The sequence below is a fragment of the Aptenodytes forsteri genome, unplaced genomic scaffold, assembly GCF_000699145.1.
Source record: "Aptenodytes forsteri isolate BGI_AS27 unplaced genomic scaffold, ASM69914v1 Scaffold55, whole genome shotgun sequence".
NCBI lineage: Eukaryota > Metazoa > Chordata > Aves > Sphenisciformes > Spheniscidae > Aptenodytes > Aptenodytes forsteri.
Genome location: NW_008796063.1, coordinates 7,316,071 through 7,332,502, shown reverse-complemented (window position 1 = coordinate 7,332,502; position 16,432 = coordinate 7,316,071). Strand labels below are relative to the sequence as shown.

At 38.2% G+C, this 16,432-nt stretch overlaps 1 protein-coding gene across 5 annotated transcripts in view; it reads left to right on the top strand.

The window, feature by feature from the left end:
- Window positions 1-1,209: 1,209 nt before the first annotated feature.
- IQCE (IQ motif containing E) overlaps window positions 1,210-16,432 on the top strand; it is a 29,346-nt gene continuing 14,123 nt past the window's right edge. For 4 of the 5 annotated variants that reach the window (XR_002086291.1, XM_019473990.1, XM_019473989.1 and 1 more), the window contains exons 1-16: window positions 1,210-1,254; window positions 1,980-2,022; window positions 3,253-3,393; window positions 3,687-3,818; window positions 4,799-4,869; window positions 5,600-5,713; window positions 6,381-6,431; window positions 6,960-7,030; window positions 7,255-7,327; window positions 7,740-7,789; window positions 10,483-10,640; window positions 11,146-11,201; window positions 11,514-11,722; window positions 12,519-12,623; window positions 13,373-13,475; window positions 15,761-15,856. Coding sequence is in view for 4 of the 5 variants with exons in the window: in XM_019473990.1 (XP_019329535.1) it covers window positions 1,252-1,254; window positions 1,980-2,022; window positions 3,253-3,393; window positions 3,687-3,818; window positions 4,799-4,869; window positions 5,600-5,713; window positions 6,381-6,431; window positions 6,960-7,030; window positions 7,255-7,327; window positions 7,740-7,789; window positions 10,483-10,640; window positions 11,146-11,201; window positions 11,514-11,722; window positions 12,519-12,623; window positions 13,373-13,475; window positions 15,761-15,856 (1,476 nt within the window). In the remaining variant the exon portion in view is untranslated. Of the gene's footprint in view, window positions 1,255-1,979; window positions 2,023-3,252; window positions 3,394-3,686; window positions 3,819-4,798; window positions 4,870-5,110; window positions 5,195-5,599; window positions 5,714-6,380; window positions 6,432-6,959; window positions 7,031-7,254; window positions 7,328-7,739; window positions 7,790-10,482; window positions 10,641-11,145; window positions 11,202-11,513; window positions 11,723-12,518; window positions 12,624-13,372; window positions 13,476-15,760; window positions 15,857-16,432 lie in introns of those variants that run through there. The other variant, XM_019473992.1, reaches the window with a different exon arrangement.

The window sequence follows — 16,432 nt, the reverse complement described above, 5'->3', positions numbered from 1 at the left end:
AGCCCGCGGCGTTCTGGGTTCTGCCTGTATCTCCACGGCTGGACGGTAGCACGGCGGGGCGGGGGGTGGCTGGGTGGGTGTTAGCGTTCGTTTCCCTCGCCCTCGGCAGCCAAATGGAGGTTTTGAGGCCCTTTGCTGGGAGCCACCATGTTCCCTTGTTGTCTGTCGTAAGTGGCTCTTGTCGGGCCTGTTTTGCAAGAGCAAAGGGACTGTGAAGGTTTCCAAGGACTGCGGTGTTTTTGTTATTGCACGTTTATATTCTGGTGAATATTTATCTCCTATAAAGGCTGGGCACCTTCCACATTATCCAATTCCTAATGCGATAGCTGCAGTTAGGTAGAGAGATCTCCCAGAGTGATAAAAAGGCCTTAAAAATAACAAAAATAATCAGTGTGCTGCAAGGAACATTGCCTCAGGAAATTAAAAACTATATGGCATGGTGTGTGAGATGTATACCTGCTTGCTCTCAGCCAGCACAAAAAGCTGTTCTACCTGCTCTGTTGTTAATTCCAGCTCCTGTTCTGTCAACCAGGGTCTCAAAAATACTTCACACCACCCTGCCTCTTACAGAGATAGATCAGCATCTGTCCAGAGAATGGTGCTGCGGCTGCGAGCACCATGGAGTCAGCAGCAAGTGAAAATGTTCTTTCTGTGAGGGCAGCATACATTCAGATAATTTGACAGCAAAGTGGAAATTTTCCTTCTGCTGCGGATATGCTTACATTTGAGAAGCAAGGAAACTTGTCAGCTCAATCTCGGGAAAAATTAACCACTTCTTTGATTCCTTGGTTTGGGTTTTTTTCCGCAGCCTGGTCACTTCTCCAGTCGAGTTTACCGAACATTCCCATAGCATAGCAAGGGTAGAAACAAGTGAGTGAGGAAGGGGACAGATGGATGAATTGCTGCTTAACTCTTGCTGGTGGAGAACTTAATGCTGAACCGGCACCTGAAGGTTCAGCTGTTGTGATGCTCTGAAGTGCATAAGTCTCCGTGGGTCGAGCCTGAAGTGACTTGCGCTATATCCCACAGAACGTTTGTGTTAGAGCAAATGATGCTGGTTTTTGCAACGGTGGTGACACATTTGCCATTTGAATGTATTGCACTCAAACTTTATTGTGATAGTAACAGGATATAAAGTTTTCTGGATGTGTATTATAACCAATTACTTTAGTAGCAAATGTCACAGTTAATGTGTCTATTTCCCAGGGAGATGACAGCCTGTCTGTGATAACCTGTGAATCAGATACAGAAATGGTGAGTTTTATTAATGGTGCACTGCGGGTGAATGCCTTAAAAGGCCTCTCAGCATGTCCTTGCACACAGTACATCCACGTGATCCCTCCTGATCGATAAGACACCCTTCAGAGAGGAGAGCTAACAATGTTATTGCAATGTAGTTTGATTCAAAAACCTCCTCTAATTCCAGATGTAATTCTGGCTTCTAAATTCTCAGCACTGGGGGATGCAAATGATGTTTGGCTTCATTTCGCTGTTCTATCAAGTTACGGGCCTAAGTAATCCTTTTACAGAGTTTTAATGGAGTTGAATAAGTTTCCCTTAGCTAAATGGTTCTACAAATCAGCCTCTACTCTGTGATCATCTTGAATTTGCTGCTACTTGTATTTAATACTGATGGGGAAGGTCTTAGAGTTCTGAGTGTGACTACTTTTTATCTGTAACATAAAACTTCAGTAGGCACCACCTTAATTGTGGTGACTGTTGCTGTGGCCAAATCTGCTACTATTTTTATTTTCTACACAGAAAATTTTGTGTTACTAGAACAAGTGCTCTTCATACAAAATGGAGATTGAAGCCAATTTTGAGCTTATCTATTTTTATTTTCTACACAGAAAGTTTTGTGTTACTAGAACAAGTGCTCTTCATACAAAATGGAGATTGAAGCCAATTTTGAGCTTATATCTGAAATCTTTGAAGAGTGGAATATTTTAAATACATTAAAAATTCTTACTCTCTTCCAGAAGTTAAAGAAGAAAATTTTCCACAAGCCTCCAAAGTCACCAAGTAAGTGTTCCAAATTTTTTTCTTCTGCTTCTGTTATTGCAGAACAAGATAGATTTCTGTGGGACACAGGAACTGGAAGATTTATTTGAAAAAACATCTTATTATTCTTTTCAGAGTTATTCACTGGTGCGCGCAGAGCACATCTATCTGAGATTTGTTCTGTAACCGGTGAAGTTAGACTTTTGTAGGCTAAATGTTGAAGTTTATGGGTTAGTTGTAATTCTTGATTCTCCAGCATAAACTATTTTCTTTTCATGTTGTCCCTTCTAATGGCAAGCATTCTGAATTTCTCTTTATCTTTTTGGAGAAGTGCTGATACTTGCTATGTAGAAAGAATCTAGAATTACTGTAGCTACCTACCCATCCAGTAGATATCTTTGTTTGCAGATTAAGCAGTTCTCTGTTTCATTTGTTGGGGGCGGGATTCACATGATCTTAGAAGTACAATGTTGTTATTAGATCTGCAGGTTTAATACGGGGTTTTGTCTGGTTTTCTGGGTTTTATATACTTTTCCATTTACCTTCCTTTTTATATTTCCAGTGAATGTTTCAAAGAAGACTTTTCCTCAAAGTGTTGCTGATTGTTTTGTTTCTAATAAATTAAATAATGTTGCACTTTTAAATTTTGCTTTAGGTTGTGCAAGAGATGTTCTTCTGGTAGATGTACATCTATCTTCTTTCTTTTCCTGAAATCCCTTTACGTGCCTAAACAATCGAATTTAAAATAGCTGTTTAATTTTAGCTATGATGTTTGTTACATTGTTTCTTACTGTACTTCGTTTGGTAATTTGAAGACTAACTAGTGCACTATAGTGCACATCTATACTAATAATTTTGAGTGGAATTAGTGTCAGTTTTTGAACCTGACAGCCATACCTGAAGCAGCAATAGGAGGGGCTCTCCAACAGCAGCATTGGACCAATTCTGTTGATTACTGCAAGAAAATTGCTAGCGGATTAATAGCTATACAATTACTTTTGTCTGTGTAGCATACATATTACTGTCACTATGCCTTTCTTCATTTTTTGGAATTGGACTTTTTCTTTATCGTGGCTACTTTTTTTAGGTGAATGTACCATTGCTCTGCATAAGCCAGTATGTAGTGTGCTGTTAAATTCTATTCTTATAAGTAATAGGACTGTGTCTGGGAACCTTAAAACACAAGACAGAAAGAATAGTTGTGACCTGGGGCTTTGTAAGGCAATGCTGAGGTATTTTCTTCTCTTTTAGAGTCTCCATACAGCTCTAGCACACAACTGTATCCTAAAAAAGCTGCAGTTTGGCGATCTCTGCAGGGAACAGGCAGTGCACGTCTCGAGAGCGCAGCTGTAAAAAACCCAAGGCAGATGTGGTTGGGATCGCTGAAACAAGGTATAAGCATAGAAACTTTATCTGCATATGTGGATAAAATTCAGTGTTGTGGGCAGCTTAACGTATAAACTCTTAAAAAATAGGTTTGTGTTTGATTATAGGCTACATAGGAAGTCATTTCACTATTATTTATTTGGGTGGTTGGAATTATCTGATCTTGAGCATTGGAATTTATAGCGGGAATAATTAACAGCATCTGGAGCTTTCTATGTTACATTTGCTCAGAATAAATCCACAAATTTAATTCGCAATTATCCCTGATTTTTGCATTTTTGTTCTATTTTTGTTGGCAGGAATGAGCCATCCTCTGAAATCAGATGTTGTCATGGGTCATATGCGAACAAACATTGCTAGCAGCACTCCAGAATATTTGAAGGAAGCTCTAGGAATGAAGAAGCCAAAACATTCTCGTTCTTCTAGTAATGGTAAACTATGTAATGGTGTGGTGGATAAAAGTTAATGATCTTTTTTCCATGTAAAAACACACCTTGCTTAAGATCTTAGCTTTAGTAAAGCAAGAGCCATTTCAGTTTAACTTGTATTAAAATATATGTGTCAAAATATGATCCATGGGATACTTTTTGAGATTTCTAAATTGGATAAGACAGGGGTTTCCAAAATTTTTGAGCAATGAATCGCTATTAGCTTTCAGAACTTTTTGCAAATTGCCATGCATTTGCAGCTGAAAACATTGCAAATATAATATGGTTCAATGGGCCAGCTGTAGACAATTTATTGTGACTTTGCAAAACATAGTTTAGGAACCATTGATAGAAACCATCTGCTTGCCTGAAATTCTATGTAATTGACTCCTTTTACTTCTTCTCTAGAAAGTGTTTTATCATGTGGTTGTGATATTAAAATCAATTGAGTTTTATGAGAAGAGCAAAATTTAAACCTTTCATCCTGCTTTTCTTAAAGGAGAACTGTAAACTGAAAAATCCTACTTCCATTTAAAATGACACCTATAGTGTTACTGGTAATACACAGTTTCTGGCAGCTTTGAAAGATGATAGATTTTTACACATTAGGCATAAATAGAAAAATGTATTCTGGACACCTTTTAGAAATCTTTTGTAAATAATTGATTTGTTGGGATGAGAAGACTGCAGTCTTCTGTGAAGTGTGTATCTTTCTTGAGATGGATATTTTAATCTAGCACCAGAGAGAAGTAATTAGGAGAAATTTGCTGTAAAATCTGGCAGAAGTTTCATACAGTAACATCTCCACTTCACCTCCATTTCTAAAATTAATTTCCTTGCTGATTTTTCTTCTTCTCAGAGAAAAAAAAAAAGCTTAGTTTCCAGTTTGGTGCTGTTCTAGATATTTCCTTTAATTGCAAGGTTTCTGGTTAGTGAAAAATACCTCTTTCAGATCTGCTTATTTTACGTACCTTTTTCTGTAGGCTACATTCCTGGAACTCCTGACTACAAAGAAAAAGAAGATATGTATGATGAAATTATAGAACTGAAAAAGGTACAGTCTCTCTGATACTTACACAGAAATCATAGGGTTGAACTGAAAAAGGTACAGTCTCTCTGATACACAGAAATCATAGGGTCGATCCATCCACCTGTAGATGTCCAGGCCTTGTTGGTTCAGAATACTTTGGTTTCTACAACTGGGACATCCACCAAATTTTTTTGCATTTGTAATGTAAGGCTAAACTAAACTTGTGTCTGTTTAAGGCAATTTCATTGTTCTTATGGTGTGATAGATACTTCTGAGTACTGGATGTGGAAGCCCTGAAGTAAACCCAGTCCTTGAACCCCAGCCATGGCCCTAGCTGGACGCTGAAAAGGTTCATTACATTTGGTTTCTTTGTCCCTCCACCTCCCCCTTTTTTTTTTCCCCCTGGCTGTTACCCATCACTTTTTAACAATTTGTCAGTTGAGTTTAGTGCAGCGTATGAAAGGTCAGGACTGGGCATGTTGAACACTAGGGATGCCTGTAGACAAATATCTTGGCTGTTTTAGATCATTTGTGTGAGGTTGCCTTTCTGTTAAACCTTTTCCTTTTATCTTTGCCCTGTCACCTCCCTTATCTGTCAGCCCTGGTCCAGTGTGATGGTCTCTCCCCCCCCTCCTTTCGCTTCATCCTGACCATTGTAATTGGATTGTTACTGACGTCAAAACGTGTTTCCATGTGAAATCTCAGTGTGTTTCTATTTCTGAAATGTGCTTACAATTTTTCTCCCCTCTTTTAGATGATACAAGCTCAAAAAAATGAGGGAGATCGAATGAAAACTAAGCTCCGTCGACTAGAAGAAGAGAACAATAGAAAGGATAAACAGATTGAGCAACTGTTGGATCCTTCCAGGGTGACTATTTCTTGGGGGGATAAAAGCGGGGCAAGAGTGCTGAGCAGTGTGATCCTCTTCTCCTTGTCTCTCTAGATTTCAGGACTCTCTAGTGTGTTGGCTCCTAGGAACGATGAGCTTGAATGAGGGGTGGTTGGTTGGTGTGAAGGGATTTCTGTTTTGAGTATCTCAGCTCACCATTCCAGCTCAGTTCAAAGAAGATCATGCCATGCTGTGCAGATAAGTTTATTGAGCAAAGGTACTTCTAATTTCTGAAGGTAAAATTAAAATGCTGTCTCTAAAGAGGCCCACTTTCTGAATATTTTGCCTCAGAGTAGAAGGGAGTTAACGTCTTGCATGGTGACTGACGCATGCAGTCCTGAGACCTGAACCAGGGAGGAAAAGATGAGCCTTATTGCCAGACCCAGGACGCTGAGAAGCATTTAGGGTCATAGTTAGAAGACCTGAATTTCACTGAATTCCTGGTGGCTGTCATTTTCTGCATGCAGATCTACATCTTGGGAGAAGTGTGCTAATACGAAACAATGAGCATAGGGACTTCAGAATTTAAGCTGTTGGACTGTGAAATGACTGTGGAGATGAGTAGGTTAGAAAATTCTGTGGAAAGAGCTGGCAGTAGCATAAAGTAGCAAGGTTGGTCACTTGCTTTATCTGTCTTCTCCTGCAGGGCTTGGAGCTGGCACGAACTTTGTCAGAAAAGAAGACTGATAATGGATGGGTAATAGTTTCTTCATTACCTTCTGCTTTCATTTTTCTTTTTTTCCTCTTGCCAAGCTGAAGCACTACTGATTAAAAAATAAAATGAAGTAAGAATAAGCAATTAGGGAATCATGTAACCATTATTTCTGTAGTCAGATAAGAAACCAGTAGCAAAGATCTGGAATTAACATTATTTTAGGGAGCCGCTTTTGTCACTGTCTTGAATCTGTTTAGGGATTATTCTCCCTATTATTTGCTTCTTCGAATTTAGCAGGTAATGGGCAGAGTTTTTATTTAATGATTGTGGATAAACATTATTAAGCTAGTTATGTTACCACAGATAAAACTTAGGGATCTGATTTCATTAGTGCTCTCCTTGTCACAGGGTAGCAGACACGTGTGTGATTTACTGAGTACTGAAGTATGTAGGAATATTTATATCCGGTTAGGTACAACTTAGAAAGACAGGGCAAGATCATGGAGAAATGGAACTTCTGTGAAGAGACGGATTATTCTAGGACTCATGAGCTCTTTGTTCTTTCTGTAGGTGGTTAGTGGATTAAAGCAGAAGATTCTCAAGCTAGAACAACAGTGCAAGGAGAAAGACAACACTATTAAGTATGACTTTGGGGGGATAGAGGCTTGTATTGGATGAGATAATAAAGGGAATTTGAAATCCATGTTATTTTTCATCTGTATTCTTCTGTTCCTTAAGATGTTTTAATGAACTCTGAGAACGTATTAGCAATTATAAACCACCCACCGAGAAATTGTAAACCAACAGGTATTGCAGCATCTTTGCTGGTCTGACTGAATTATTTTTTGTATTATTCTATTTTCAGCAAATTCCAGGCAGACATGAAGACCACTAATTTGGAAGAAATGAGGATAGCTATGGAAACCTACTATGAAGAGGTATGTCTGACAGGTCCTTCAATGTGCATACAGGAGAGGAAGTCGTTCAGTTGTTGAGTCGAAGTATAAATGGAATGTTTCAGATAGGTTTCTTACAGCTTAGCTGCACCTGTCTTTGGAATCAGATTTTCATAGATATTCTCATCGCTCCAAATATATGTACTGAAAAACATTTTTTCTTCAGTAAGTTGAATATGTTAATCAAAAAGCATAAATAAACTAATGTACATCCATAAGTGTCTAGATGAAAGCCAATATAACAGTAGCCTGATTTTCAGTGATGGCATCATTGCCTCTGCTACTACCCAGAGAGTCTTGTTCTGATTTTCACCTAACGGACAAATGTGTTGCATTAGCAATGTCAGCTTCCACAGCTAGCTCCTTAATGGAATCTATATTTCATATTTCACAGGTTCATCGTCTCCAACTCCTCCTGGCAAAATCTGAGTCTATGAGGAAAAAGTATGTTTAATTCTTTTGAGGCAAATGTTTGCGTATATGTGTTTGATATATCACTTGTATACTACTTTAACTGATGGAAAACAACTACATGGTAACAGTTTATTTTGTCATTTAGATTGCTGGATTTGCTTTTTGTTACTGCTTTAGTTGGCTTCACAACCTTGGGATATGTCTTAGTCAAGTTGTTTTTTCTTGTAGATAGATCATTTTGTGGATGTGGAAAAAATATTAGAGCTATTTAAAAAGTACATGAAAAATTTTAAAATTTATCTCTGTTAAATAAAATCCATCTTCCCCCATAATCACACCTATTCTGATATCAGTGGTGATTGAAACAAACTCACTAGATGTTTGACATTTTACTTGAGTCGATTCTGCATCTTGCTCTAGGGTGTACGCTGCAAAGAAGGTATTTTGGAGTAAACATTTTCCTGTGGTACAGAGAGACAGATCTGCACATCAGGGTAGCTTTTGTGAGATATCCATGAGTGGCACTAGTAAGACACTGTCAGAGAAGCTTGTACTAGTGCTTGTCATTAGTGTGCGGGTGTGTACACGGTGGTGAGGGTAAACGGTCTATAGAGAAAAAAAAATCAAAGCACTAAGGCGAAAGACAAAGCTCCAGTAAGAGAGCAAAGTAAAAGCATCTATGCAAGTGAGTCTTATTTGAGCTGAGAAGAGGGTAATAGTCTCGTGGGATAGGAAAATTTGTTACCACACCACTTCAAAATATCCTTGCCCTCCTAGTGTTAAGTACAGGCAACTATCTTAATTTTGGGTGTATTTATTTAGATTGATAGAAACATACGAGAACTCTTTATGGGTCATTATGTATACTACTTGTGTTTCCCTAATTCACTGTCTCTTGTGGATTGAAAACTGCAATTTGTTTTGTCACTGTTTTTTAAAAAAAAAAAAAAAATCTCTTTTGGCTCAGGCATGCAGTGACTAGCCTCTCGAGGCTGTAAGCCATCACACCTAATTTATTTACAGGTGAAAATGAGTCATCAGGTCTCTTCCTTGTCCTCATTTATTCGTAGCTTCAAAAAGCAGTGGTCAGGGCAGTCTCTCTCCATTATGTGACTGTCAGTCTCTACTTGAGAGGCTGAGCACTGAAATAATAAATGATGTTGAAGGTCAGGACTCTGGCACATAGAAAGCGTTGTAGGAGAGTGTTTCTTTCATGATGCTTGTCTATGTTATTTCTGGCTGAAGTGAATGGCATTTAGCTCCTCTTTTTCAGTGTTAACACTGAAATACGGTTATTTTCTATGTGAAGCTGTAGTATCCAATTGTAGCTAGAAACTAGGCAACCTTTCAAGTCCTCAAAATGGTCTGCAATTCTTTCATTTAGGTTTTGATGAGCCTAAAATAATGGTACTCAGTGATACAGTTATGATTTCTATAGCTTCTGTCATTTCCCGTTTTGGTGGTGTGTTGTGTTTTGGTTTTTACTCTTTTTTTTCCTCCTGCCTGGGACAGCTGTATGAATAGTCATCCATGACATCTGGACAGCCTTATTTGCTTGTTTTTATGGCTTTGTTTCCTTTTAATTTCCAGAAGGTAGATTAGATTCAGCTTTTCACTCTGATATGCTAATTACAGACTGTCTCCCCCTTTACCTTGTAATTATTCCAGTGGATGGGATGTAAGATTCCTTCACAAACTGTTCTGTGATTGTCATTGGCAGTGGCATTTGTCCAAAAGTAGGTCCATCAGTTACTTCAGACCTTTGTTTCCAGAAGTAAGTTTTTAAGAATTTTCTCAAAGCAATAAAGAACAAGTATTTCATCTCACTAGAAATCTGTTTTGTGAACAGACTTTACAACTTTGCGCATCTAGAATCTGAGATTTCTTCCCTCTTTTATTAGAAAAATTAAAAAGGCAAAATCACTGTAATATATTTAAAACAGTTTTAACACATAGTAGGCTTTCCCTTTTCTGATGCCTTTTATTCCCATCACGTCAATGTTAGCTGTATTCTTCAAATCTGTTTCAAATCTCTCGTCAATTGAAATGTATCTTGAAGAAAGAAATTTCTCTGGGGTTTACTTTCACAGGAATAGTTCCTTTTATATTAGAGCAGCATTCACAGTTATCTGAAAATACACTTGTGTGTTGGATTTGTTTGAGAGTTATTCCATCTATGTATAGGGCGCTCTCTCTCCCAATCTCAATCTGTCATTTAAGTGAAAGAAAGCAATTCAGAGCACGCAGGTTAGCTTTCTGTGCTGAACAGTTTTTTGGAGGAGTCTCCCAATTGGCTGAAGATAAGTGTTTTTAAATCAGAGGTCCACAGGGTGCTGGTAAAGCATTAGAAGGTTGGTTAACAAAACAAATAGAAAACCAAGTAAGTAAAACTCATACAAGCACCCTTGTTTATGCGTTAGTGAAACAGAGTGGTGGAGGAATTAAAACTAATAAATGAGCTTTCAAAGTTTCAACGTATCTTCTTTCTTTGACGCAAATTAAAACAATTGTGAAAGTGTTGAGCAAGATGGTCTTTGCATGTTTTTTCCTAAAAGAATAGGTAACTCCTCAAGTAAAAAATGTTGAGAAATGCTATTGGGGGGGAGCTGAGACAGTTAACTTAGCCAGCTGACTTGAATAGTGAGGCTATTCCACTCTTTTTAATGCTGCTTCTTTGTTCTCTACTTTTAAGTTAACTTTCTGGTTTTGACCCTGTTTCCAAGTACAGAGGGCAGAGATACCCAAAAACGACTAAAGGCACTGAATGCTGCTGTCCTGAGACTATCCAGGAACATCAAGGAATTGCAGAATGAGAATCGGAGGCTGAAAGAAGATCTAGATCATGTACTGAGCAGTTCTCCTCCTTCCAATAAAACAAAAAGTACGTGCTGAAAAGTTGGTGAACACGGGGCAAGGGATTTAGGTACATTTGAAAGATGTGTTTGAGAGCAGGACCCTACAATGGTAGAAATAAGGGAGTTATTACAAAGGTGAAGACTCAGGAGGGGCAAAGGTTGGAATGAGAAGTTTCTTACAGGAGTCTCTCTCTGAATTCTGCATATGCTGCTCCAGTCAGACCTGGGTTTCCTTTAGTATTATCCCTGAGAATTCTGGACTGGAATCACTTGAAGATTTAATGTTTCACTGGAAAACTGTTTTTCAGTTGTTGAAAACTGATGAATGTGAATGGTTTATATTGATTTCTGAGCTAATTGGTGTAGAAGTCAGATACTTTAAGACCATTCTCATTTTTTCAGTGCTGCATATTTAAAGTTGGGGGTCAGGTCTTTAGATAGTCTTTCTATATGGACAGAAGTTTCAAAAAGCAAGAACAATGTTGACTCACTGATATAGTTTCATGTTTAAAGCTTTGTTATTGTATTTAGATTATAGTGAGTGGAGCAGACAGAGGCTGGTGAGGCGGATTTCAGAACTAGAAAAAGTAAGTGGTAATAATCACGTGGTCATCTTACCTGTCTTTGAGCAGAAAATGGAGAACCACTGGCTTGTGCTCATGGCATGTAGTCCTTCAGTGTATCAGCCTTGTGCATTCTGGCTCATACATGTAAACTGGTGTCTGTACCATATGCCCTTCCTCCCTTTTTTCTTTCCTCATACTTGTTGCATATAGATGCACACTTTAGAATTAACTTCCGTTTGATCTTTTCTCGCGGCCTAGATAAAATCATTTTATGCTAAATTTAATTTTCTTCTTTTTTCTTTTGTATTTTTTGTGTACATTTATCCTGTTTAGAAAGTGTGTGCCATGGAGAACACCAGGGTGTCATCAGCAGATAGTGAGTCATCACAGTTACTTGCTGTGTCATCTTCGCCTTCTGTAGACCTGGATCATCCAGCCTCTCAACAGATAGACCATGTTGAGGAATGTCGCCGCCTCCAAGGGCTAGTGAAGAAACTGAAGAGTGATAGGAAGGCACTTCAAAATCTCCTACTCAATAAAGAGTAAGCGTGACTCGTCTGAGATGTTGTTCTTTTGTAGGTGTGAATTATTTCATTATTTCCTGTCATGTTATGAAACGATGTAATAAGTCCTTCACATTTGCAGCAAGAAAATGAATTTTGAGGGTCCCTTCAGCTTTTATTTCAAAAGCTTCTTCTAGTCCTACTAGCGTTGTAAAATTACATTGCAGAAAAAAAAGTCAGTGAGAGGATGGAAAAAAGAATTTCTACTTGTTTCTAACACATTTTTCAAGGCATGTTTTTTTGCCAACCGCACTGAAAAGCCTTTGAAGGGTTATATGTCACTTTACGCAGCACTTCTTGCAAGTATTTTGCTGTAAAAATTTGTCTTGTTTTTTCCAACACGTTTTTATCCTGATCTACCACTTTCTCCATTTAAGCCTGCCTTCTGCCATATGATGCACTGTGACTTCTTTTCTCCCTAGTAAGCAATTGATTTGCAATTTGTCTTGCTTGGACTCATTTGGTGTGTCAGTGCATAAGGGCAGGCAGGTCAATCTGATCACGATCAGAGATGTGCACACAACTATGTATTGTTGATAAGACACGCTGCCTCCTGCGTCAACTCGCCTCTGAACAAAGATGCGTAGTGAGAGCATGCGAAGAGGCCTTTTGCTTCTGAACAATGTACGCTTGCATTCTGTTTTGTTTAAAAGGAAACTTTAGTTACTTTACAAATTTGAGAACCTATTTTATTTAGAAGTTTAAACAAAAAATAACTACTTTGTTGAAGTGTGAATGTCTTAAGTATTGCTTAGATTTCCTTGCACCTTTGTAGGTTAGATATCAAGCAGTTACTGCAGGCTAAGGCTGAAGTGGAGCTGGAGCTGCAGAAGTGGCGGAATAAGATGGAAGAAAAGAGTACAGAAGAGCAGACTTTAAGGTATCATATTTTGTATTAGCAGATCCTTTCAGAACCAAAAATATCCATTAAAGTATAATTCTCTTTTGAAGAGGCTCAAATTCATAGGAGTGAACTGCAGGAAGCTGGGAATTCATTTAAACAGAACTGTTTTGGAGGGATGGAGTAAGTTACTATGGGAAGAATTCTATAGAGTGGTTTTAGAGGAAGTGGAAGACTAAGAAGCATAGTAAAAATAAGAATTAAATTATAATAAAAATTAGTAAGATAAATGGAAGAAGAAAGCTGCCATGTTGGGCTCAGAGACTTTTTTTTTCTCTTTCTAAGAAAAAAATAGTATCTTTACCTTAGCCTATGCTTCTATACCATTGCCAATATGTCATTCCATTTACGTCATGTAGTCTGTGTAACTGTTGATAATAAATCCTGTGCAAGGGTGGCAAAAAAAAGTTATCTCATTATTGCTTTGTAAGAAAGGACTTTGACAAATATGAAACTGTAGCAGATCTAGATGCAATATTAATGGTATCAAGGGTACCACTGTAACCTTAGGACCTTTTAATTTCAACGTAAGGCAACTATCACAACTTGAGAATTGATGTTATGTGTCTGTTACTATAGGAATATGTATCATGTTATCCTGAGCAGCTTCCCACTTTGGCCTTTAAAAAAAAACCAAAGCAGCCAAATCTTATGAAATAGGTTCAGTATTTTCAAAGCAGTAACAACAGAAAATTTCTAGCTATAAATCTTTGCTTTTCCAACTGTAGTGAGGAAATCCAGAACCTGACACAGAAAGTAGGGAAACTGGAGTCAAAATTGGAGGAAGAGAAGAGACAAATGGTGGAAGATACAATGGAAAAGCTTAATAAGGTACAGACACGTTTTTGTTCGTGGGGTTTTTTTTCCCCTTGCATCTAACTAAAATATTGCAAATTGAGCTGATAGTCTAAATAGCTGCTAGTTGTGTCTTTTCACAGAGGCATTAAATCTTGTCATAGAGATTCTGAATTCCCAGAGTTTGTTGATGAGTTGTTTCAATAATTACCACTGCAACTTGGGGTTTTTTGGAGCTGTTCTCTTACTGATTATCTGCCCCATCATCACTTTTTTCTTATTCAGTGGAATGTTGCAAAAAGCTTACCCTTCTAAGTGTTTGGGTTTTATTGCCTTACTTTCTAAGAAGAAAAAGACATTTGTAGTTTTGCTTATATCTGCTTATAACATCTGAACCCATCAGCTAATTTCAGTCCAATTTTGTAGAGGGAGGGAGGTCTTGCAGGAGTTGACAGATAAAGGATAGAGACACAGGTAAGTGTGCTTGCTGGCAGACTGGCAAAAGACAAAAAACCCTTTTCAATGATTTTTATGCTGGTCAGGTGATCACTTAGGGCACATGTGCTGTCCAGTCAGAAAATATTCATTAGCCTTTCTGTTTGGATGGAAGCTGGGTACTTTTTCATGGGAAGGTGTACAGGATGTAGAGCACTAATCATCATGAAAATTGAGGGTTCTTTTAATTTCACTGCTGATGGGACACCATATTTGAGTAAAGAATTAGGGAAGATGTCAATACAATAAAATAAACCCTTATCCCCTTTGAATTGAAGTTTTTCTAGAGTTGAGGTATTCATAACCTCTTCTTTCTGGATTTTCCAGTATCTAATAAATATCTTTTGCGCATCTGTTAATCCTGGACAGTCTTAAATGGGGCTCTGTAATCAGTTGGGGTTTTTTTGTGAAATATGACCGAACTTGATATCTTTGCAGTCTTCCATCCTTCTGCCAAACGTTGTTGTAACTAGCCAGCAGAGATGAATGGGCACTGACAGACATGCTTTCAGATGCAGTGTGGTCTTGTTAATCTCATTTCACTAAAAACTAGTTGAAAATTATTACTGGGGATTTTAATCTTTTGTACTTGAAAATAAATAGACCCTGAAATACAGGTAGTAAAAAATATGAATAAAAATGTCCAGTAGCTTAAGGGGGTGCTGGTTTTTGATATACTGTGCAATTCTTTAGATTCTTTTTTGTGCGTTATAGGCTGACGTTTTGAATAGACAATGTTTTGAATACCAAATAACGTGAGTCTTTAAAAACAGCCAACAAACAGCTCCTTTTTCCCTCCACAGACTATATATATTCTTGGCCAGTAACCATCCATTTATTGAAATGTTCCCATTATTTGTAATTATCACTAAGTTCCTACCAATTTTTCATTTTAATAGTAGGTTGTCATTTTTAATACAACATGATCCATTTGCTAAACTTAAGCCTATAACTCAGTGTTTTTAGGTTATAAATAAATCCTTTTCACAGAATCAAGAGGGTTTTTTCAGAGTATAAAATCTCTTGTTCCTCCGCTTAGAATTTTACACCAACAAATTAAATTAGTCTTTTAAAATTGCTGTTAACTTTTGTTTGGCAAGTGAGGTACGACAATTAGTATGGGATAATTAGGGATCAAAAGGATCAGATGGTGGGAGGTGGAATATGCAACCACAGCTCAGAAGAAATAACTGGAACAAAATCTCTTTTTGTTCTTGGTTTCTGTCTTTTTCCTCTAATTAATTTGTTCAAGATAGAAGAGGAGAGTTATGCCAGTTTACACAAGCTCTCCGTCTTGTCAGTGTCGTATGATGGCCAACTCATCAGTAAGCTTAAACAGATGATTATGGGGCCGCAGTTGCCAGGATGAGACATGAGAGAGCTCCCCAGTTAATTAATACTAGTCTTTCCTGGAGAAGAATTGCAAAATTAGGTATCTTGACTTTTGTTCTCAGTCTGTCGATAACATACAAACCATTTCTGATCAACAAAGCAGTGGGTTCCACTGTTGGAGCTCCTATTGCTTTAGCAATGCATAGAAAAATAGGAGTATGTGTAAATGAAAACCTTTCCGTTCCCATGCTCTGCTAACAGCTAAAATGGGGACAGGAATGTGTTTCATTGTAACAGTCATCTAGATGATGAGTTGGAACAGGAGCAGTATTCAGAACCAAGAGTTTCCTCTTTTAACTTCCTTTCGCCCTGCAGGCAGGATGAACTTTTAACAACTCTGGTGCTGCGTTTTCTGAGTCATTTGTAACCTGTTTCCCTCATAGAATTCCAACTTGTGTCTTTAGTGTACTAAGTTAAAGAATTCTCCTTTGCAGTCTTCACCAGTCTGCACGGTTAAAGGCAAAGAAGATCACAGGAAGGAACAAGCAGCCAAAATCATCCAGAGACAGTGGAAGATGTACCGAAACAAGGTGAGATTCTCTTACTGGGGAACAGTGAGGACATCCCCCTCTGAATCTTACTCTTGTTTTAGCATCTACAGCAACCTGCTGCCAGGCTCCAGGAACTGCAGCAGTGCTTCCCGGTATGATTCCTTACCACCATCTTCTCTTCCACTGCTTTTTTCAAGTCCTCCCTGCTCCTTCTTTTGCCTTTGCTCCCTAGAACCCTGTTGTTTCTGCTGTGAGATAGGCAGTTTCTGAATGGGGGAGTCTGGGTGAGCAGAGAACTAAGGAAGTGTAGCAATGCTTGAAGCAGCGCTGTTGCTGTTGCTTGCTTGGAGTATGACTGAGAAGTTAAATTCCCCTTGCAGAAATCCTCCAAACAATACAGGAAGTTTTGTGTATTGAGTTACACTCAACTAGAACAAAATGATCTAGAAAAAAGGCGTTAACCTTAGATTTTGTTCTATGGGCAACAACATAATGGTGCTTTTTCCACATATAGGACATATGGTATGAGGTGGGTCTCGTAAATACTTCCTAGGAAACTAAAGACAAAAGAACTATCCACACATCTTTCAAAGATAAAAAGCTTCCCCACCCCCC